At 39.0% G+C, this 22120-nt stretch overlaps 1 protein-coding gene across 2 annotated transcripts; it reads right to left on the bottom strand.

Annotated features, from left to right (window-relative positions):
* Positions 1–9246: 9246 nt before the first annotated feature.
* On the bottom strand, positions 9247–21792 carry zc3h4 (zinc finger CCCH-type containing 4). 2 transcript variants are annotated; one of them, XM_065281117.2, is made up of 14 exons: positions 21502–21792; positions 17704–17935; positions 17420–17527; positions 17108–17336; positions 16834–16982; positions 16631–16730; positions 16370–16506; positions 16178–16279; positions 15872–15983; positions 15611–15720; positions 15106–15515; positions 14707–15023; positions 14178–14420; positions 9247–11980 (listed from the first exon to the last, which is right to left on the bottom strand). In XM_065281117.2, exons 1-14 carry the CDS (start codon positions 21579–21581, stop codon positions 10374–10376), a joined length of 3936 nt encoding a protein of 1311 aa, XP_065137189.1. In that variant the 5' UTR covers positions 21582–21792; the 3' UTR covers positions 9247–10373. The 2 variants fall into 2 exon arrangements, with proteins under 2 accessions (XP_065137189.1, XP_065137190.1); XM_065281118.2 differs by having other exon boundaries at positions 16631–16727.
* Between the last annotated feature and the right edge of the window lie 328 nt (positions 21793–22120).

The following is a 22120-nucleotide window of genomic DNA, read 5'->3' as shown; positions in this document are numbered from 1 at the left end:
TTAAGGCTGCTCAAACAACTGTTAAGCATGGGGCGTTTCCTAGTCACAGACTAAAATGCATGTTTGAGCTGCATAAATTTAAAAACACCTTGCATTGATATCTTAACATATAAAAGTGCCATTGTTTTGTCTCAAGAGATACACACCAGTATTGTTTTTTAAGATTTGTTTGTAAAAACTACTTAAATGTCCTAATATAACTAAGGCCTAGTCCTGGATTAGCCTAAACCCTGTCCGGGAAACTGCCTCTATATGTCATAGGTTTAATCCCCAGGGAACACTGATAAAATACCTTGTTATGCCCTATAAGCTACTTTTAGATGGTTATAGTTTAGGCAGGTTTAAAAAGAGGTCATGGTGTAAATGTTTTTCATCTTTTTAAAGAGACTGAGACTTGTTTTCGACTAGATGCTGTGATGAGGTCGTATGTAACCGTCTGCCAGAGCACTTTAACTGAGACAAAAATGCAGATGTGTGCATGTAACAAGATGTTAAAAACAGCAAAGAAAACCTCCCTTTTATTTGCTGTAATTATTTTTTTCCAAATTAGAAACATTTGTTTGACGCCGTCCACAAAGTTACACTATTGGCCAAGTTGACCTCAGACTACAAATATGCATACAAGGCCTTCTTAAAGCATCCAGTAAAACAGATGTCAGTGTGTTTTATAGCTCTGTGGGTTTAGGCTCCAGTTAATATTAAAATCAACGATTGCCTTTTTTTTTACTTACAAGAGTTTAAAAATTGTAACTTTAAGACATCTAACATACAGTACCACAGTCTAACCCATATTTTGTTTTGCCATGTCGGAAAAATCTGTTTTTTAAAGATCTTCCTGTAAATCTCATCATGATTTCATTTTGTCTTCATTGTGATGACACACTTGACTAAGTCATAGTTCAGTCAACCAACCATAAATACCCCATTATATGTTTAAAAAAAAAAACTCCATAGAAAGTTATGATTCAGTGACCTAGAAATTTTTCTCCTCCCACAGACAAAATTCTAATAGCGTTAACAATTCATTTTGTACAATTGGAAAAACTTTTCTTTAAAACGACTGGGTGTACAAATTACCAACAGCCAATTCCACAGTATATTACAGAACTATCATTGGATTAAGACTGTCCTCCCTTAACACATTTCTTGGAAAGTCTTTTATGTGTGTTCTGGTTGAATTAATCAGCTCTAATCCTAACATCAAAACTTGAGGGTTCAGTTGCTGGTCAGCTCTGACGTAAAGGGACAAAATGGACCCTCTGGTCAAACAACACCCCCCTTCTGTTGAGGCCTAGCAAGTTGCCAATCCATCAAAGACGTCACTGTGTATCTTGTATGAACGGGCAGTAAGTGAGGAATGCTGAACGAGAGACTGATTTTTTTAGGACAATTGACTAGCTAAGTGACCTTACCAGTAGGAATTCTGGGAATTTAGAGATGTGACATGTGGTTTGCATTAGTGCTCTGAACGTTTTCACAGCATGCAAGCCTGTCCCGATGCATTTTGAAGGATGACACGCTAAGCTTGAATGATAAAGGACTGTAATTCCCCTAGAAATCAACATTGGTCTCAGACGATTGTGAAATGTGTCTTTTCATCTACAGTATCTAAAAAAATATCACTTTTGGATACTTGTTATACTTAAAAATGGCAGTGTTATTGCATAAAAATCTTTATTTTCCTATGCCAATTTTTTTAACAACTTACAATGCGATTTGTCATGTATGTATGACAGTGGTGGCCAGTGACTTCTTTATTCGAGGGCGCTCGATGTGAAGTTTGTCACAACATGTATGTAGCCCTTCATGTGTGTGGTTTGTAGGTTCAAAATATGTGTTCTGAGCGTCGAGTGATCCTATGTGCATCACGTGTCTTGTCAAAATAAGTGCCTGCTGCAGATGCGTCTTAAGGGTTTATGATAAAAGAGTTTGCCAGATACTCGCATAATCTCATGTGTAATCAGTGTTTTTGTGAACGTGAACGGTTTTGACGCGTGTGCAGCAGGCACCTATTTTGACAAAACACGTGATGCACATGGTTCACATGACGCAACATATTTTGAATTTGCGCCCCTCGGATGAGCAGTCTCGAGCCGCCACTAACATATGATATCAGTATCCCTACAGAACTGTCAGAAAAAACTGTCAAAAAATCTGGTTCCTAGCTATTAATAGGGTACACTGGCGGCTGGAAACTTCTGTTTCAAGGGCGCATGATGCGAAGCCGTTGTGTGTGTGGCTTTTGTCATGTCAAAATATGTGTTTGGGGCGCCATGTGAACTTTTGTGCATCATGCGTCTTGTCAAAATATGTGTCTGCTGAAGACGCTTCGAAGGGGTTTATGATAAAAGAGATGCTCACTTTAGTGTTAAGTTAGTGTCTTGCAAGTATTTTGTGTACGTGAGCCTTTTTTAATCATAAACCCTTTCAACACCTGTGCAAAAGGCACGTATTTTGACATGACGCATGATGCACATGGTTCACATGAAGCAACAAACACATATTTTGACATGAAGAGCAAAACACATAACACATATTTTGAATTTGCGCCTCTTCAGAGGAGAAGACACGGCCACCAATGCTCAGTTATACTTTAAAAAATTACACGTGTACCTAAAAAGTGCACAATAGTACCCTCTAAGAAACATAATAGTCCATCAGAGCTATATATTGGCACCAAATGTATACATTTCTGTAACTAAATTGAACATATTAGGATCTTTTAAGTGCCCCAGTGACAACTAGGGAAAATTTCCTGACCATTTTGTGCTGACAGTGTAACCATGGTTTTTGTAGTATAACCACAAATGGTAATCAATACATAAAACAACATGATTACTAGACTTTTACTATAATTAAATTAAAATCATAGTTCATTTTCATAAGGGCAAAAAGTGTTCAATTGTAACATTTATTTTTGTAAAATGTTTTGCTTGAAATGTGGGTTTGTGCTATATCTCTTAAAATGAAAGCAACCCAATAATAATAGTTGATAATTGATCATCTGTCTTGTATTGATAAACACAACAATATTCTTATATTGTACATAAATTAAGTTTATAAATAAACTTATGATCTATCTATCTATATATATATATATATATATATATATATATATATATATATATATATATATATATATATATATATATATCTACATATGAGCTTAACAATTATAAAGCCTATAAAATCCTGAAAAACAAATAGGGTTTAAGAATTTTGTTTTTGATATTGTGGCCAGACATTCCAAAACTGGACCATTGGATATTTCCATTCATGGTTTATTTAGTCTCCAACGCTCACAAGGACACATCACTGCCAATGTAGTCAGTGAATACAATACAAGATAAGAAAATCTCACTAAACATGTCATACACTTAAGTTAAACTGGGATAGATATAAATAAATTGTAAGATCAACTGACAGAGCGCAACACTTCAAGTTGAACTCTTTCACTGATGTCACAAAATTGTGATGTACTACAGCAATTTAGTGAAAGTAGACCTGGGAAAAAGCACAGCTCAGCAGGAACAGAAATAAACAGAGACTGTATGACCCATTTAGTGCAGATAGTTCCCAGAGGGCAGAGGAACTGCTGTGGGAACTTAGTTCACTATATGTTTGAAATGACTACAGTTATTAACATTATATAGCTTCTTTACATACAACATAATGCATGTTGCCTTCAAACTGAAAGTAGCCAAATAAAATAAACTCTTACAACATTAAAAGATTATTATTACAATTTTGACAGCCTCGTTTTAAAAATAATGTGCATGCCCTGATTTAAAGTTACAATGATTTGAGATTTGCACTAAATTGCAAAAGCTAAACTGCACTGGGTGTATTAAACGTTAACATATAAAGCATTAAATGTATTGTTATAGTTCAGGCTATTTTTGTACCATAATAATCTATTTGAATGTATTATTTCCTGTTGACCAGTGCCTGTGTGTCTCTAGAAGGTGTTTTGAATGAAAAGGAAGGCTCCACTCAGTGGCTGAAGGTCCTACTTTGTTTTTTCCATAGGAAGTCAGTTTTGTTTTTGAGGTCTCTTGAGCAGACATCTTGTTCCTGCTCCAGCGTGGATCACATCAGCCTTCCCAGAGCACAGACTGGAATTCCTTAAGAAGAGCAGGAAATAGGGTGGAGGGACCAAAGACAGGGTTGCAGTTGTGACCACAGGGGAATAGCAAACATGATAGCTATAGAAATTTTCCGGGACACTTAATAACACTTAATCTCCTAAAGACATGACACTTAAATAGGCGTAGAGTTAAATGCTTTCAGTAAGTAGCCTTTGACCTTTTGTTTTTTAACAGAAATCATTTAATTGTGAGGCAGTATTATTAGTCGTAAACTTAATTACTGTTTTTAAAGACATAGTTACTTCCAAAGAATCTGTTATCAGTGATGAAATTCTGTTGTATTACGCACCCTTACGTCATAACAAGCACCAAATGACGTTAAGCAACTTGTTATTGACTAACAGCCTTATTCACTTTTCACATTCATTGGATGTTAAAATATTTGAGTCAACATTTTTCAAAATGTCTAGACGGAACAAGTCAGTCATACAGGTGACAACATGAGGGTGATGACATTTTTTATCTTCAAGGCCTTATGTGACCATAGAGCCTATAGTACTGTGCAAAAGCAGCTTTTTTGTTTTAGCAAAGTTTTAATGTCCATCCATATTTATTTCTCACTCTTTTTTAAGATACAAACAGAAAATACAGGAAATATGTAATACAAACACATCTTGAGCTTTTTTGAGGAGCCTGAAGTCCTAAAGTCATTCAATAAATTATAAATTAGGATTTAATTTCATTTAGTTTTAAGAGATCCTGCAGCTGCCTGCTATTGCTCAAGTGGAAGGGGAGTTAACCCTAAATACTTGACGCTTCAGCTTATACTTTTATACTGTTTTTAATACTACAAACACATTTCTTTACTTACTTTATACTTTACTTTACTTTATACTTTATTAGTCCCATCGCTGGGAAATTTGTCTTGGACAACGTGCAAGTCAGTACATACCTTATAATAATAATAATAATAATACAGCATGCATTAAAAAACACTTAAAAAAATAAAATATTATAAATACATAAAAACACAATGGTGATTCACAGTATTTTTTCTCTGTTTAGAGCTTTGATTGCAGTGGGAACAAATGAATATTTAAATCTATTTGACCTGCTCATCAAGACCCTGTATCTCCTTCCTGACGGTAGTAGTTTAAAATGATCTCCTGATTTCCTGCATTTTCTGGTTGTATTCTAATAAAGAGACTGAGAAATAATTTTATATGATCACTATCAATTGCAAAAACAACAAATCTAATGGTAGCATGTTGGCCTTAGACCTTTGCACAGTACTGTACATTGTCAGAAAAAATTGTCAAAAAATGGTCCCTATATTTGCCACTGTGACGGTACCCTTTCCAATTTAGTATGCCTTTGCATCTGAAGAGTTCATATTTGTACCCCCAGAGGTACATATTGGTACCAAAGAGTGCATATAGTACCTCAAAGGTAAATATTGGTACCAAATTTATACATATCTGTACCTGATATAAGGACTTTTTTAAAGGGTACTGCCCTAGTGACAGGTAGGAACTGTTTTTTGACAGCGCATATGTCAGTAGCCAAAAACTGGCATAGTGAGATTTAGTTAAAAAATCAGAGTTGTAAATATTAGAGACACTACAGACCCCTCAAATCATACACTGTTAACAAGAGCATCTTTAAATGATCCAACATCAGCAGAAAGATAAATATTCAAGACTTTTAATAGTTGCGGAAAGGGAATTATGTTGTGAAAAATACATGACATTGCAGAATTCATGTGAGGTTTCAGCGGTTCCCGTCAGTGTTGAGGACGTGCCAGTACTTGCAGATATAGGTTAATTCTGAAGAAAGTTCTGCATGCTGTTTTAAACGACAGAGACAGGCTAAAATAAGCTTTATAAGCTTTATGAGAACATTACGCAAATGTAGCCTGTTTTATCAAGTCTAGCTTTCCTGCCAAAGAAAATCAACAGACTTTGCTGCTCTAGTTTTAAATCACAGCAGGGTGTGGCAGTATAGAAACATGTTTACAACAGTGTACATGCACAACAAAGTTAGATAGGATCTTTTTCTGTTGTCTTATTTTAGATTGGTTAGACCTAATGCCAAATTACGATAAACAGACACAATTTGACAATTTTTTTTTCTTTTGACCGAATGTACGGTAACACTTTACAACCGTGTTGTATTAGTAAACATTAAATGCCTTAACTAACATGAACAGTTTCAACAATAGTCAAGACTTTTTCAACATGTATTAATTCTTGTTAATGTCAATAAAATTATTCATGTTAGTTCATGGTGCATGAATTAATGTTATTACACAGATTGTTGGAATGTTTGATGCAACATTCCAAGGTACGTTATTCCGAAACTCATAAGGTAACCTGGATGCTGCAAATGAATTTGACAGGTAGTTTAATATTACACAAAAATGACAGATCAATATGTATTTTACAATATATTATATTTACAAATAGTGTGTTCATGACACTTGAACGTCCTATCTTAAAACCAAAAATAAACAGGTTTTCCTTGCCGAAGGTCTGCGTTCATTAAAAATTTGTTAAAGGGGACATTTCACTAGACTTTTTTAAGATGTAAAAATAATCTTTGGTGTCCTTTGAGTACGAATGTGAGGTTTTAGCTCAAACTATCATAATTTGTCAAATAAGATAATTTATTATAGAACGTTAAAATTGCTTTATAGGTGTGAGCAAAATGTGCCGTTTTGGGTGTGTCTCTTTAAATGCAAATGAGTTGATCTCGGCACTAAATGGCAGTGCTGTGGTTGGATACTGCAGATTAATGCTGCGTTTACACCAACCGCGTTTCAGGCGTAAAAATCACATCTGCCCGCGCCTAGTTTGCCGCTTTAAAGGTCTTTACACACCGGGACGTTTTACGTGACGTTTTTCTGCTTTCACACCCAAACGATTTTTACTGGCACTGAGCCGAGTGATATACATCACGTTAACTTCCAAATTCAGTCAATGTTGTGAGGAACCATTTTGTGCTTGAGCGCCACCAAGTCATGTTTTACTGGAACTGCAGCAGCGCCAGGCACGTGAACAAAAGCGCCAATCTCACTGGTTGGCCAACTTTTAACGCGCTGCGTCTAACCAAAAAAAACGTGTCCCAGGCGTTTTTTCTGAAAATGACGCTTTTGCGCCTCGCGCTTTACGCGTGGGTGTGCGCACTCACATTGGCTTTTTCTTGAGTCACGAGACGTTAAACGTTGACGTTAAACGCGCACGAAAAACGTCACGGTGTGTAAAGACCTTAACGGTGCATTCACACGGAGCGTAAGCGTTGACGCTTCCCATTCACTTTTTATGGGTGACGTCAAGTGTTGGCGAACTGAATTGTGGATCCGTCGACACCGTGTCACTGCCGTTGCTCGTGGCAGAAGTTGAACATTTCTCAACTCTTCAAGGGGCAACGCGAGCGTCAGCCAATCAGATTGCCTTATGCAAATAACCTAGACAGAGCCAGCCAATTACATTTATGGAAGATCGGAGCATGTGCTGCGGCCACTGTGATTGGCTGTTGGCCATGCTTCAGACAAGCCTTCCGTCAAGCATTAATGCTTTCGCCCCGTGTGAATGCGCTGTAACAGTTTGAATGCATTCGCGCGTGTAGAGCGAAGTAGACGTGTGGAAAAAGCAAGCATTTGACACACGTCAGAGCCAAACTCTGCTTCTTGTGGGAGGGCCAAGTGCGGTTGTCTGTTTGCAAGATGACTGATTTTGCTTGTGCATTTATCGAGAGAGTTACCAGTTTTTATTTGGTAACTTTACTGGGTGAAAATAAACGGCGCGGGTCGATAAATGTCACGTGACTCAAAAGTGAAATGTGTATTACAACTTACCAGGTCCTCACTGACACTCTTCCAAGCGAGGTCCTTTTTATTCCTGTCTCTATAGAAATAAGAACTACTTGTGTCGTATAGCTCCAGGTGACTGCTCACGGACAATATCAAGCATTCCTTTATGTTGAATGAGTGACTCCGGGCGGAGCTGCCGCCACAGCAGCAAGCAGGCTCCTGATTGGTTAACGCAGCGCGAAATTCCGCCAAAGTTCAAATTTTTCAACTCGGGCGTCAGCCGGCAATTTGCGTCAAAAACAAAATGCACAAAAAGCACCATTCGTGCGAATAGGGCGGAAACGCGTCTTCCGCGCCAAATGCCTCATTCGCGTCGCGAGACCTCCAGACACGCGTCAACGCGTCTTCACATTGACATCACTCGCGATTCACACCTCTACTGCGGTTGGTGTAAACGCAGCATAAGGGGCGATATTATCCCCTTCTGACATCACAAGGGGAGCCAAATTTTAATGATTTACTTTTTTTTACATGCTTGCAGAGAATGGTTTACCAAAACTAAGTTACTGGGTGTTTTTTCTTCATATTTTCTAGATCAGGAGTGGGGAACCCTGGGTCCTGGAGGGCCACTGTCCTGCAGAGTTTAGTTCCAACCCTAATCAAACACACCTGATTTTCATTTCCCAGTTATCCTGAAGACTTTAATTAGATTTTTCAGGTGTGTTTAATTAGGGTCGGAACTAAACTCTGCAGGACAGTGGCCCTCCAGGACCAGGGCTCCCCACCCCTGTTCTAGATTGATAGAAGCACAGAGGACCCAATTATAGCACTTAAACAAGGAAAATTTCAGATATGCATGATATGTCCCCTTTAAGAAAATATTTAAATTCAGTATTTAATTTTCTTTGCCTTAGTGAGATAAATAACTGTGTAATAAGCAGGATAATGTACAGGCGTTGTTTTTAATCGCGAAATAAGCCGCCATAGTGTGATACACTGTCGGCTCTTATTTTTTGTGATAACAACCTGCTGCTAATAAATTATTCCTTACTTGACAGTTACAACACTTATTTTTATAAATGTATTAGTAAATGGCAAAATTAAGATGAACTAAGAATAAATGCTGTAGAAGTATTGTTAGGTCATGTTAGCTAATGCATTAACACATTTGTAACAAATACAACCTTATTATAAAGTGTTACCATTTACATATTGGATGAATCTTGTAAGTATATGCATCTACTGTATTTTGATGAATGGCTTGGAGAGTCAGAGGTTTTGAAATCTAGAGGAAATGAGTCACATGAGTTCACACACACATAATCATGATACCATCACTGATTCACTTTGTTTTCAATCTGGTATTGCCTTTATTAAATACTTCACAACTTCACCTACAATGAATGGTTACAAAATGTTACCTTTAGCCAAATATGGACACTTTTCAATATACAAAGCCATCATTTTGCAGTGAGGCAACCCAAAAAAACAAAAGCAGATACTTATGAGCAGTCCTTGACAAATCTATTTCAGGGAAATAGTGAGTGAGCTAGAATCTTCCTGTGTGAACAAAAGAAAATGACATGATATATTTTCCAACATCATCTGTTGCACAGTTCAAGTTAATTTACAATCCAAATGGGAAGAATATGTACTATACACATATGTATATATATATTTATATTTATATATATATACACATTCATAAAATGTTTGAATTTGACAGCCACATTACAAAGAAAAAGAGAAACGACCGCTTCAGTATAAAAAATAAATTAAAATGATCTCATGGGACACAAACACTTACAAAGGTGGGTCTCAAGTGAACAATCTGATGAACGAAGTGGAGTGGTATCAACAGACTAAACACAAATCTTAAGCATTAGGAATATAAGGGCATTCATACAGACATGGAGGAGTCACCTAAACTAAGCAGTGAAAGAAAACAAAGCTAAAATTTCTTAAAAGGCTCTAAATCACTGGGGAACGGTGCCAGTGAACTGCTTCAGAAATGAGTTGCATGTGGTGGAGGGAGTGGCAGTGAACGATTTCTCCATTACCACATTTTAATCCGGTGGACCGATGAATTCATCACACTGGCCAAGCTTATGATTTAACTCAAGCAGAAATGATGGGATGGGGTAAATGGGTCACTATCCAACAAACCTGTTTGGTATAGGCTGATGAAAATGCTTCTCTTTCATAAAGCCAAAATCAATGTACTTCAAAGTATCTCTTGATGTATACATCTATAGAGGTCCTTAAAATTTACATTTATTTAAACATCTCCGATTTGGTTTTAAAATAGACATTTAGCTTTCATTTACCGTTATCACTATTACAGACATAAACCCTATCGATAGAAATCTGTATGTGAATACTGTGGTGTGGTATGTGACCTGATGGGGTGGATATCTCATCACTTAAGTCCTTGTGGTTGACACAATAATAGAAGTGAACAGTTAAGAGAGAGTTTACTGGCAAAATGGTGATGCTGTGGGGTCAAAGCCTTTAAAAACGTCTTTTAAAGAAGCATTGTCCTGTTCAGTCACATCAGGTTGGGCGGGGCTATTGCCACCAAATGGGCTGCCAGTGCCGCTGGGTTTGCTGACCTGCTTTACCATTGTGAACAACGTGGATACGGGAAGGTTGTGTACCCCTGCGGGCTGCTCTGCAGCTCCGGCAGGTCCCTGTCCAGCTGCGGATTGGCCGCCTGTTGCAGGCGACCCAGCTGCAGCCCCTGAATTGGGTGATGGAGACGGTTTGGGTCGAGGGCGGTTGTAGCTGTTGTAGCGATCTGTAGTCTGCTCTGTAGTGCTCTTCTCAGGTTCTGGCTGGTCCAGTGCAGATTTGCGCACAAATAGCGGCTCTTTTGCTTTGGGTTTAGTTGAAGTCGTCTGACCGTCGCTCGACTTGGACTCAGAGGGAGGACTTGCGGCCCCCGAGCCGTCGGGCTTGTCTGAGCCCTGTGCCCGTGGGTCGTAAAGACTAATGCCACTTAGCACACTACTGCTGCTGCCACTACCTCCACCGCCACCACCTCCGACACCTCGAACCGACCCTCCTGCTGATAAAAGCCGAGGGTCGTAGGGCGCAATGGTTGGGGAGGAAGATGTTGGAGATAAGGAAGCCGCTGGGGGAGAGACTTGAGGAGCAGGTGTTTCTGAGGTGGCTTTGAGGGCAGATTTTTGCGGCTGGAGTCGGGGGTCAGCGGGAGCTTTTCGTGCCATACGTGGATCAATGGGCTTCTCGGCAGAAGCGGACGGAGGCGATGACATTCCTGTAGGAGCTGCTTGAGGGCTGGATGACGAGGCGTTCACAGTTTTTAGGATGCGTGAGAGCAGCTCAAAGTCTGGGAGGGAAGAGGAGGGCTGATTAGACTGCTCGGCAGAGGGAGCTGAAGGCGGTAGCGAAGGAGGCAGGGTCGTATGGTGCTGGGGAGGTGTGCGGGACAGCCGGGGGTCTATGGCAGTAACCGGAGGGATGCCAGGGGGCAGTGGGAGTAAGTCCTGTTTGGGAATAGGGATAGGGATGAGGTCTTCAGGACTCCATAGCACTGCCTTGGCAAATGAAGGCCTAGTCAGGATTACATCTTTTTTGATGTGGCTGAATTGCTGTAGTTGGGAACGAGGATCACGCAGTGCCATACCCATTAAAGGGTCGAGGGGGATGGGCACTGGCTTGTCCCTCAGAATCCTCTCAGTCTCCTCTTCCTCATTGCTAGCTGGGGCGGTCAGGGGCGGGGGCTTATACATAAGAGGGGGCTCTGGTTTAGGCGTGTGTGCGGGTGCAAGCCGAGCAAGACGTGGGTCTGACGGGGTGGGGGATAGAGAAGAAGCAGCACTGGCCTCAGGGGCCTGAGAAGAGTCTGTGCTCCGGGATAGACGAGGGTCTCGTGCTAGCCGGGGGTCTGCTGGTCGACTGGGTGCCGGTGCAGGATGAGATTTGTGCAGACGAGGGTCACTGTTAACTGCGTCAGGTTTGGGGGGGCCTTGGGTCTGCTGCCGCAAGGTTTTTAGAATAGATGTGACACTGCCACCACCATCCTCATCTTCACTGGAATACCAGTTTGCTGAATCTCCTGTAAACAAATAGAAATTGGGAGAGTAGAAGTTAACAGAAATCCGAAACAACAACTCAGGGTTCAAAGCAATTTGGTTTGTCCTTTTTTTTTCAGATTTCTTCCAGCTATTTGGGATTAGGAAGAACCAATAAATATAATAACCACATATTTTTCTTTGAACATGAAGCAGTGTAATTGTTCACGTTTGTGTACAACAGGTTCCAGTTACACAGAATTAAGTATTATGGTGCAAAAAAAAGTGACATCCAGGACTTGTGTATTTTTTGAGTAGTCAAATGTCTCTATTAAAACATTGCCTCTCTTAGTTAAACTTGGTGCTAAGAAGGCACCATCTAGTGGAGAAAAGATTTTGGGGTGGCACAATTCCAGCAGAGGATGTTTACAGTATTATAAGGTCCTGGGCAGGGTCAGGCTTTGAGGAGTCCTTGAGATGTTTCCTTCCCAGAAATAGCTTTTGCAACATATATGTCAGTGCCTTAAAAACTTCAACAAGAGAAATATACGTTTATAACCTTATCAACCATATCACATTCTTAAGTTATATATACATTCTTAAGTTATATATACATTCTTAAGTATATATATATATATATATATATATATATATATATATATATATATAAATAATGCTACTATTTTTAATTTTGCCATTTAATACAGTTAAATTAAGCTAAACGAGTCCAAATTATATTTTCAGGTTAACAGTTTAGGTGAAGTTACATTAAAACAATTTCAGAATGTATTTGTATTTGATGTCTCTGTTTTGCTTCATAGCAACAGGCAAATATTTTTTTAAAGAGCACTTATTTGCTATTCATGATTTTACACATCCTTTGATGTGTAGGTGTGTATTAGTAAATGTTAACGATATGCAAAAGGCACAAACCCCAAGGTAAACGATGACGCAAGTTATCGTCTTCTAATTAAATATTTTTTCTTGGACTACAACAAACACATGGATTGTAGGAAACCGTTTACCTCCTCGGCCTGTTTACGTAGACACAACGGTCATTATCATAAATCTATCTGCTTCTGACTCACAGCCTGTAAGCAGTCCATGTTTTCATAATTAAAGAATTTACTAATGACTATTTAAACTAGGGATGCACCGATAGGATTTTCTTGGGCCGATACAGATTTAAACAGATAACTTCTGGACGATACCGATATTAAACACTTGTATACAATACTACCTCCTCTTGATATTTCTGCAGAACACTCGTTGCAAATGGTGATTTTTTTGGTCTTTATCCGAGATTTTGAAGAAAGCCCAGACTGTAGACATTTTCCCGAAATACTCTAGACCGCATGGATCATGTGAATGAGTAATCTCGCGTGATTAACTATGTGATTTATTTTTTTTTCCCTCATCGCACGTCTGACAAACTATAACTTATTTTGTTTTGGGAAGTATTTAATTAATTTTTATAATTATTGTTAAAAATGCTGGATTATGCAACAGACATGCACCTCAATGACTTTATGCGGTTAATTAATAAACAATCGGTATCGGCCTTTCTCGTGCTGTTGCCGATATGCCGATGGTTTCAAATTCATCAAAAATCGGCCGATAAATATCGCATCACTTATTTAAACCATGACTCAAACACGGGATTTGAGCAGGTAGAGTAGCACTGCTTGTTTGTCGTTTCTACAATCACAAATGCAGACATGGTTTAAGTTTTAGTATCCTTACTATAGCAATCTGTTACGCTCTGCTCAAGCCACACTGGTAAAGTTGATCGATCAGCTTAATCATCTGCATTTTCTGGATCAGATTCAGCTCGTATTGATAAGGTAGTAAAGATGATATTAACTCCTGTCAGTATTGCATTGGGAGCTAATCTTTAAAACATTGTAAGGTATGTCACATTTCTGGCCAATCACAACGTAAGTTATGGCCAATCAGAGAACACTGCGCTTTTCAGAATGATGTGCTTTGTACAAAATTAACACGTTTCAGGGAGGCAGGGCATAGAGTAGCAACAATTATGTACAGTATGTGGTACATAATGTATTTCATGAACCATAAACCATGCAAACACATTGTATTACACCAAATAACATTGTTTTTAGCCATGTAACAGGTGCCCTATAAATCCTACTACTACTTATGTAGATAGTCACCTTTGCCACCCAACAGCATGACACAAAAGGCAAATACAGTCAAGACATGCAATAATAGCAGTATTACCTTCATTCTCTCTCTCTGCTCCTCCACCTTCAGCCAACCTCTTGGCTCTCTCCTCATCCTCCTGCTGTTTCTGCTGGAGTCTCATAAACAGCACACGCTGTGCTGGAGGCAGGAAATCTGGCACTGCCATCCCAGACTGATTAGATGGACCTACATTAGCTATACCCTCCATGCTGCCAGTGTTCTGGTTCCCGGATGGCTGATCATTGAAGTTTCCACCACTTGCTCCTTGAAAACCGTCACCTGTACCAGGAGGTAAAACATCAGGCTTAGTACTAATATTACATTTCAGGAATTATACAGAGTATTGGCATAAAACCCAAGAAAGCGATGTTCCCTTAGCTACACTGGCAGAGCACGGCACTAGAAACAGGTTAAGCAAACGCACGTAGGGATGCGAAATTCCCCTCTCAAGAGATTTTAACGATTCAAATATGATTAATTAAACAGAACAGTTGGGCAAATCACCATCAATAAATTTAACTGAAATGTGGGTAGTTGCATTTGCCAACTAAGAATGTGACCTTACCCTCTCTTCCACCTCCATCCATTGCCATTGTTTGCTGTTGCTGGTAGAAATTATCATAGAAGCTGGCTCCAGATCCACCCCCTGGAGGCATCATTCCCTGGTTTGGTGGTCCATCTCCCTGGCCAAAGTTCTGCATCATTGGTGGCCCTGATGGAGGGCCTTGATTCATGTTAGGTGGGCCCATAGGAGGCATATCATGAGGACCCATGTGTCCTGGTGGTGGACCAGGGAAACGTGGTGGAGGTGCACCAGGGGGACCTGCAGGATGGCCCTGAGGTCCCGCGGCTCCTGTAGGAGCAGCACCAGGGCCTGGTCCTCTGTAAAGAGTGCATCTGTATTAGTTCTTTCTGAATTTAGTTATTAAACAGGACGTTATACAAAAATTATATAAACACTTACCTAACACCCAGCTTTTGTGCCAGCTGTCCCGTGGGCTTTACCACAATCTCAAACAAAGAGGGAATCTTCTTGCCTGCATTACCCCCACAAGGAGGTGGTGGACCCATGGGTGGTGGAGGGCCGTTGGGATTTGGTGGTCCTTGGAAGTTGTTTCCATCTGGGCAGGGAGGAGGAGGGCCTGGGCAGGGCCCAGTACCTGGGCCTGGAGCTGGTGGACCACTGGGGGCCATAGGAGGTGCAGCCATTCCGAAGTCAACAGGTGTGGAGGGATCTCCAGGAGAAGGTCTTGGGGGAGTTGGGAGAAGACCGACACCAGGAGGTGGTTTTGGAAGAGGATTAATTCCTTGCTTTTTCAGTTCCTCCACCTCCTTCTCATCCTCTGCACCTGCTTCTGCATCCTCTGCCAACATCTTCATTGCCCAAAACAAAAAATGTAAGGGTATTAACAATAAATAAATAATAATAAAAAAATGCATCTGCTTTTACAATGCTTCGTGATGCTAACCTTATCAAGCAACTCTTGAGTATCTTCTGTTAAGGATTCATGGGAGAACATACACTCCTCACCATTTACACAGTTGCCTGTGGTATGGAACAGCTTGCATGGGAAATCACGTGCAACAGAGTCAAGGAATATTTTCACGCATGGAAACTTGATATAGAAAAGTAAAATATTTTCACCTGCACCGTAAAACTTTATATGGGTTATAAGTATTAAACAATGCATGTATGACATTATCAGCAAGCCAAATGATATGAAGGATATCATGCATGTAGGGACAGTTTTCCGCCCGTGCACAGAAGCCAGTGATGTAGAACTTGCAAAGTTCTTTCTTCTTAGGCAGCTCAATGTCATGACTGAAGTTACAGTGGTCACCCTGATGATCAATTAACAGCAGTTAGTATAAAAATTATTCATATGCAATCTTATATCCTTGTATTTGATGTAAAATCAATCTTGTCAAATCAATCAAACTTGCTGTTCAGTACTCATGCTTAAAACATAAAGTAACAGAATTATTGCAAACTAATTAATCTTTAACTTAATCTAATGCAGAACGACTGTACTTACCCATGTACAGCGGCCTTCTATATAGTATTTACAAATGGCTTTGCCTTTTTTTTCTGGGCCATGTTTCTCCTGTTCATTTCTTCTTGGCCCTCCAGATCCATCCTTAAGCAATCAGAAACAAAGTTCAGATGTTAATTCATGTTCTGCAGATTGATTCATTCTAGGCAAGAGATCTAGTGTAACCTGTCTTACCCCCATATCCATCTCTCCACTGTTATCATCATCAGGACCCTGATCCCCTCCACGACCTCTTCCTCGATTTCTCCCTCTGCCTCGATTCATACCTCGACCTCCTTTGCCTCGCCCACGACCCCGCCCACCTTTCCCCCCTAAATAAAACAAATGAAAATCCAAAATTACTCAAAATATAGATAATGTCTGGCAAAGCTATTCTATGATCTTATGTTCTTAAATCTAAAATCTCATTTAATTTATTAGTTGAGCAGAACTTGCCTCGCCCTCTGTCTTTTGATTTTCTGTACGGGTTAAGATCTTTTGAGAAGTCATCATAGTCATCCTCTCCCATGTTCTCATAGTCATCATCTCCAAATTGCTAAATCAAATATGTTGCAAGAAAAAGTTAAAGATCAACCAAGTATGTTAAAACGAATAGAGTGACTAGTTATCTAATAAAGAAATAACTTTATTAGACTCACCTCCATGTCATCTCCATACATTCCATCTCCATCATCGTCACCCCCCATTTTGCCCCGTCCTCTTCCTCTTCCACCTCCTCCTCTCCCACCACGTCCCCTCATCCCTCCTCTACCACGACCTCTTTGATTTTTCATACGGTTTTTACCACCTGAGTGAAAGTATACATTTAAAATACATTTAAGGCATAGCATCTTAAGACATTGTAGATATTAAACATAAGATTACTTCCATTATCAGAATCAACCAAGACTGGTCACCAAAACGAATATTTACCTCTGCCACGCGGTCCACCGCCAACCTCTTTGGCCTTGCGGTACTGGTTCAGTTCCTTGGCGAAATCATCATAGTCCTCGCCAATATCTTCATCCTCTTCACCCTCATAGTTGTCCTCCTCATAGTCATCATAGCCACCATAGCCCTGTTTATCCATCTTCATATAGTTGCCTTTCTTTGACATGGGACCTCCATGACCAGAGGGTGCAGATGGGTAACCTCCCTGGGCCTATAAAACACAGGCTGGGATTAACACCTGATCTGACTGACTGGCAGTTGTAGGCATGAGTGTAACTATGAAAATCTACTTACAGAGGGAGGATACTGAGGGCTGTATTCCCTGTATTTTCTCTTTTCGCTCGGGCTGTAGTCCGAATCGTCACTGAAGTCTGAATGGTCATCGCTGGACGACGCATGGCGCTGTATCAAACACAAATATAATAGAGAATGTGAAAAAAGTAGTGTTTAATAAACAGAGACAATCAAATTTAATCAAAAGTCAGATTTTCGAGTTCCGGGTTTATCTATATAAATATTTTTGCCGATTTGGTGACACTAGCGGCACAGAAATGACACACAACAACATATAAACTGACCTTGTGCTTTGATTTGCGCTTTTTCTTGGCTCTCCTTTTTTCTTTTTCTCTCTCTCTCTCCCTCTTTCTCTTTTTTCGGCGCCGATGCGACTTCTCGTCATCTGATTCACTAACATGGCGCTCCTTGTTAGGACGTGGCTTGTCTTGGGGCTCAGCTCCCTCACCACTGGGCACTTCTGCCTCTCCACCATCATCCTCCAACTCGCCTTCTTCCAGTTCTCCCTCTTCTTGCCTGTTTCACATAAACATACATTATAACTCAGATCTTGACTGCATATTTTTTTAAAGGACAGGTTAGCAGCAATTACGATAAAGTCAGTGATGTAAACTCATGTGAGGTAAAAAAAAAATCAGAAGCACATATAAGTTCCAGAGGTTACTTTCTCAAAATATAAGATCTTTTAAAACATTTTAAATGTTAATTTTTTAAGTACTACTTAAAATGTAGACTATAAAAAAAGAATTATGCAAATTTGGGTAACGAAAGACTGAGGGTGAGTTCATATGACTATAAAGTGAAACCAAATCAACACTGCAGCAAAATGCTCAGCAGAAAACTCATACTACTGGTAAATGTTAAAGTGGAGGTCTGCATTTTAGTTTATGACATGGCTGTTTCTGTTGGCCCTGTTATTAACAATGCTTTCTTTATTTTTCCTGACAGTGACCATAACTAAGCAAGGGATGTTATGTTAACAACATTTTATTCTCTAAAACTGTGACGCAAGTCAAGAAAGAACTCCTTATCAACAGGGCTGCTAATCTTCAGACAGGAACCAATCCTATAATTTGCAACTTCATGCACCAGGCTAGAGGTGTCAAATATTTGTTGTGCGTTTACAACTCACAAGTCCTAATCATTGCCTTGTTGAATGTGCATCTATTACACAAATGCCGACAAGGATATAATACACGTGTACGATATATCTCCTTGTGTAACGTTTGTTTACATATTGCACAACTCTTCTGCCAGCACTGTCTGTGTATATTTGTATACTATTGGTATATGTTGTGTGTAGTGTATATGCCGTTAAAAACTTGTGTTTACTGTACAATTGGAAAATTTTGTTGTTCTTAAATGTACAATGTCGGGAATATGCACCTAAGCTTTTTTACACACAATTTACCAGTAAATGTTATAGTGACAGCAAAGTTGAGATACATTGAACATTATTTACAGTAGATCTGGGGAAAAAAAAAATCACCTCTCATCAGTAAATCCGGTTCGGTGATAAGTAGTAAATCGTCCTTAACCTTCTTTCAGATAGAGCGGCATTAACTACACAAAGCCGTATTTCACTGAGAAGCTAGGCAAAATCGGATACATTATCGGAGAAAATTTTCCACAATTATTAAAACCAATTTTGCTTAGCTTCTCTGTGAAATTCAGCTCTGTGTGTAGTAAATGCTGTTTCATCTGAAAGCAGGTTACGGCGATTTACTTCTTATCACCGAACCGGATTTACTGATGAGACACGCATGAAAATTGCAGGCAAATTTTGCCGAGCCCTAATGTACAGTAATAACGCATGGAATTCAGACAGGACTGTTAGGCTTTAACAATGAGAAGATGACACATAACATACAAGAGAATACTCCTCTGTACTTTTAGATTTTGATAGTATCACAAAGTCAACTTTGGCCTATTAAAACAACCAGTTCATGCAGTGCAACTTCTGGCACGAGTAATACCAGATGAATTGAAATGCACGGGCTACGGATGAGACATTTTAAGCTCTACAAGAAGCTCTTACTATAAAGGGTAAGAAACAAACCAAGCAACTCATCTGCATACCAGTTAATATTTGCTACTGACACAACAATTCCAATGAATTTTCACATGATGTAAATCCTACTCTAGCAAACTACAAATGTTCCCATTATCTACAGTACAGAAGATAATACTGAAGCTAAGCTATACAAGGCCAGAAACCTCCTTTGAGATGAACTGTGTGAACCAGATCTGGCATTATCCTGTGGCCTTGTCATTAAATGAAACATTAATCTGACATGACATCTATCCCTCTGAACAGTTAATAAAGCCTTTGAAATATTACAGAAGTATTTCATTTACAAACTACAACTGCATGAATAACAAACCTCATCCCTCATTTGTTAAACAGATTTCTTTGATCTTTTATAACCTCCTGTGATTGTGTGCAAGTTTCAGCAGTAACCAAATAGAGGGGGTCTTTCTGTAATAGATGCAAAGTCCAGACAGGCAATGGACCTGGGTTTAAAAAACTATAAAAGGTTTATATAGTCACTGTACTATACTCCCATTATGCAGTTTTTGTAACACCTGTATTACTTGTCTATTAAGCCTTTTGTAAATAACTGGCTGCCAAAATGTCAAATAAATATGATTGCTAAGCAATGGCAAAGTGAAAACTCTTGACCTGACAGCTAGAGCGATCTTAAATAAACAAACTGTTACTCAAAGACTTGTTCACAGGAAGTATCAATAGCATTTAGATACACACTTGTGCAATGACAAACTACTCAACAGTTTATAAAATCAACGTTCAAATTTAAATTTCTGGTAATTTCATGAAAATAAAATACTTACTGTGCAACATTATTTCAAATGTATGATAGGAGGTGAGAGGTACTAAATTGTGGGCCAAAAAGACAAAACATTTGCAAACAATGGTGGCATGGTTAAGCACATAAGTGTTTTGCATCATGTTTTGATAAGACATTTAATGCTTCTGGGACATTGGACAAAGCACTGACTTATGAGGGGTGTGTGTAAAAAAATAAAGTTTGTAAATGGAGGACTTATAGCAGAATCAGGAAGATTTTGATTTATAAATAATAGGACCTTTCATTTCCGTCACTTTATTAAAAAAAATTAATTAAAAATGTTTTTTAAATATACCATATCAACTAGATTTAAAGTAATAACACCCCCAAAATTATGTTAAATTGTACGGTATGAAGATGCTGATATTTTTAATATAGTTTTAATGTAAAAAAAAAACAGAAGTTGAACATGCACAAAATATATTTTAATGTTATATTACAGTGGCGTCTGCAATAATGTAAGTACGTAGCTTGTCGTTTATCACGCAGGCTAGAAGATAACAAATTAGCATTGCTAAATCACATCCGACCTAGTTAATATTGCGTTACGCTAAACTTCGCCGTAGTGAATTCGTCAACTGACTAAATTAAAGACGGATAAATAAACCGATACGTTATTAACAATGTTAGGTCGTCGCTATTTATTTGCTTCCGTTAGCAGCATTGTTGTTGTCGTTTGAATGGTAAATCACGGGCTAACTGTTAGCATTGCTAGCTTTTAATGCTAGGCCTCGCGATAAATAAAACTGCACATTCCTTTCTGTATCGCCAAGGGAGAAATTTTACCCGTTACGCGAATGCTTATCGTACAGTGATTTTTGTTCGGATATTTAATCTCCCATTAATAACCAATAACGTTTACTTGTGTTTTTCTTTTGTCCGTTTGCTGTTTATCTGTGACGATAAAAACTTGAGTTACTGGACCAATGTTTTAGCGTAGTTGTGGCCACTTGGTCTTCGATCACTTAAAAGCAAATAAAAAGACTGAAAATATAAATATGATAATATTCTGAATGTTTTCCTGATTCGGGTATGACCTTCCAGATTGCGCTGTGTAACGTTTCAAGATGGCGTTTCGTTACCTCGTACGTTTCCCAGAAAAGGCGACTTTAATCCCTTTGAAAGAAAAAAGCAAATGCCCGTGCTTTTTGTGTTTGTAAAAAGCAAAGGACAAATCAATAGTTGGATAGAAATATGATGATATTACTCGACCTTTCGTCAGTGAGAAGACTGTTGTGTTCGTGGTTGGCTGTTGGGGAGTTTGGATGGACAGTCATGCTTTCCACAGCCATTTCCTCTAACGTACTACATTCAGTACAAAAAATCAACTGTCTTATGCGTTACTTGACTTTGAGCTACTTGTTGATTGGCTTTAGGATGAGATTCAGTTCATAGTAGTCAATTCCCCACTAACAGTTTAAAAGAGAAATAGGTTGAAAACGTTCCTGAGGTTCTCCGTCCTACAGTTGCGGTGTGAAATGAAACTCGTTCACTTAAAATGGCGATGCTTCTTCTCCGAGGAGAAGGGGTGGGCTTGTGAGCAGTGACGTCAGATGCGGAAATTACCGATCGGACCCCGAAGCCCAAATACGGCGATTATGTTCTTTAGATGGACTGTCAACAAATGCAACACAGTAAATGTAATTATTGTACAAAAATGTACGTTCACGTTAAGATGAAAAGTTGATACACTTTTATGCATAAGCTTACACTGCAATTATTGTTTTTATCTTTGTTTAAAAAAATCATAATGTCAACATGTAGCAGTGAAGAAAATGACAAAAACATTTCTAGTCTGGAAACATTATGATGTTAACTATGTTCCCTTCGA

Source organism: Paramisgurnus dabryanus, chromosome 8 (assembly GCF_030506205.2).
Source record: "Paramisgurnus dabryanus chromosome 8, PD_genome_1.1, whole genome shotgun sequence".
Taxonomy (NCBI): Eukaryota; Metazoa; Chordata; class Actinopteri; order Cypriniformes; family Cobitidae; genus Paramisgurnus; species Paramisgurnus dabryanus.
This window is presented reverse-complemented; position numbering and strand designations above follow the sequence as displayed.

What these genes read in the sequence shown, in the direction of transcription:
- zc3h4 (XM_065281117.2), bottom strand. Translation starts at nt 21,581, where the DNA reads ATGGCTGTGGAAAGCATGACTGTCCATCCAAACTCCCCAACAGCCAAC. An exon ending in CGGTGGACCGCGTGGCAGAG is followed by an intron (nt 16,983 to 17,107) that starts GTAAATATTCGT and finishes ACTTTCACTCAG; the next exon opens with GTGGTAAAAACCGTATGAAA. An exon ending in CTCAAGAGTTGCTTGATAAG is followed by an intron (nt 15,516 to 15,610) that starts GTTAGCATCACG and finishes TGGGCAATGAAG; the next exon opens with ATGTTGGCAGAGGATGCAGA.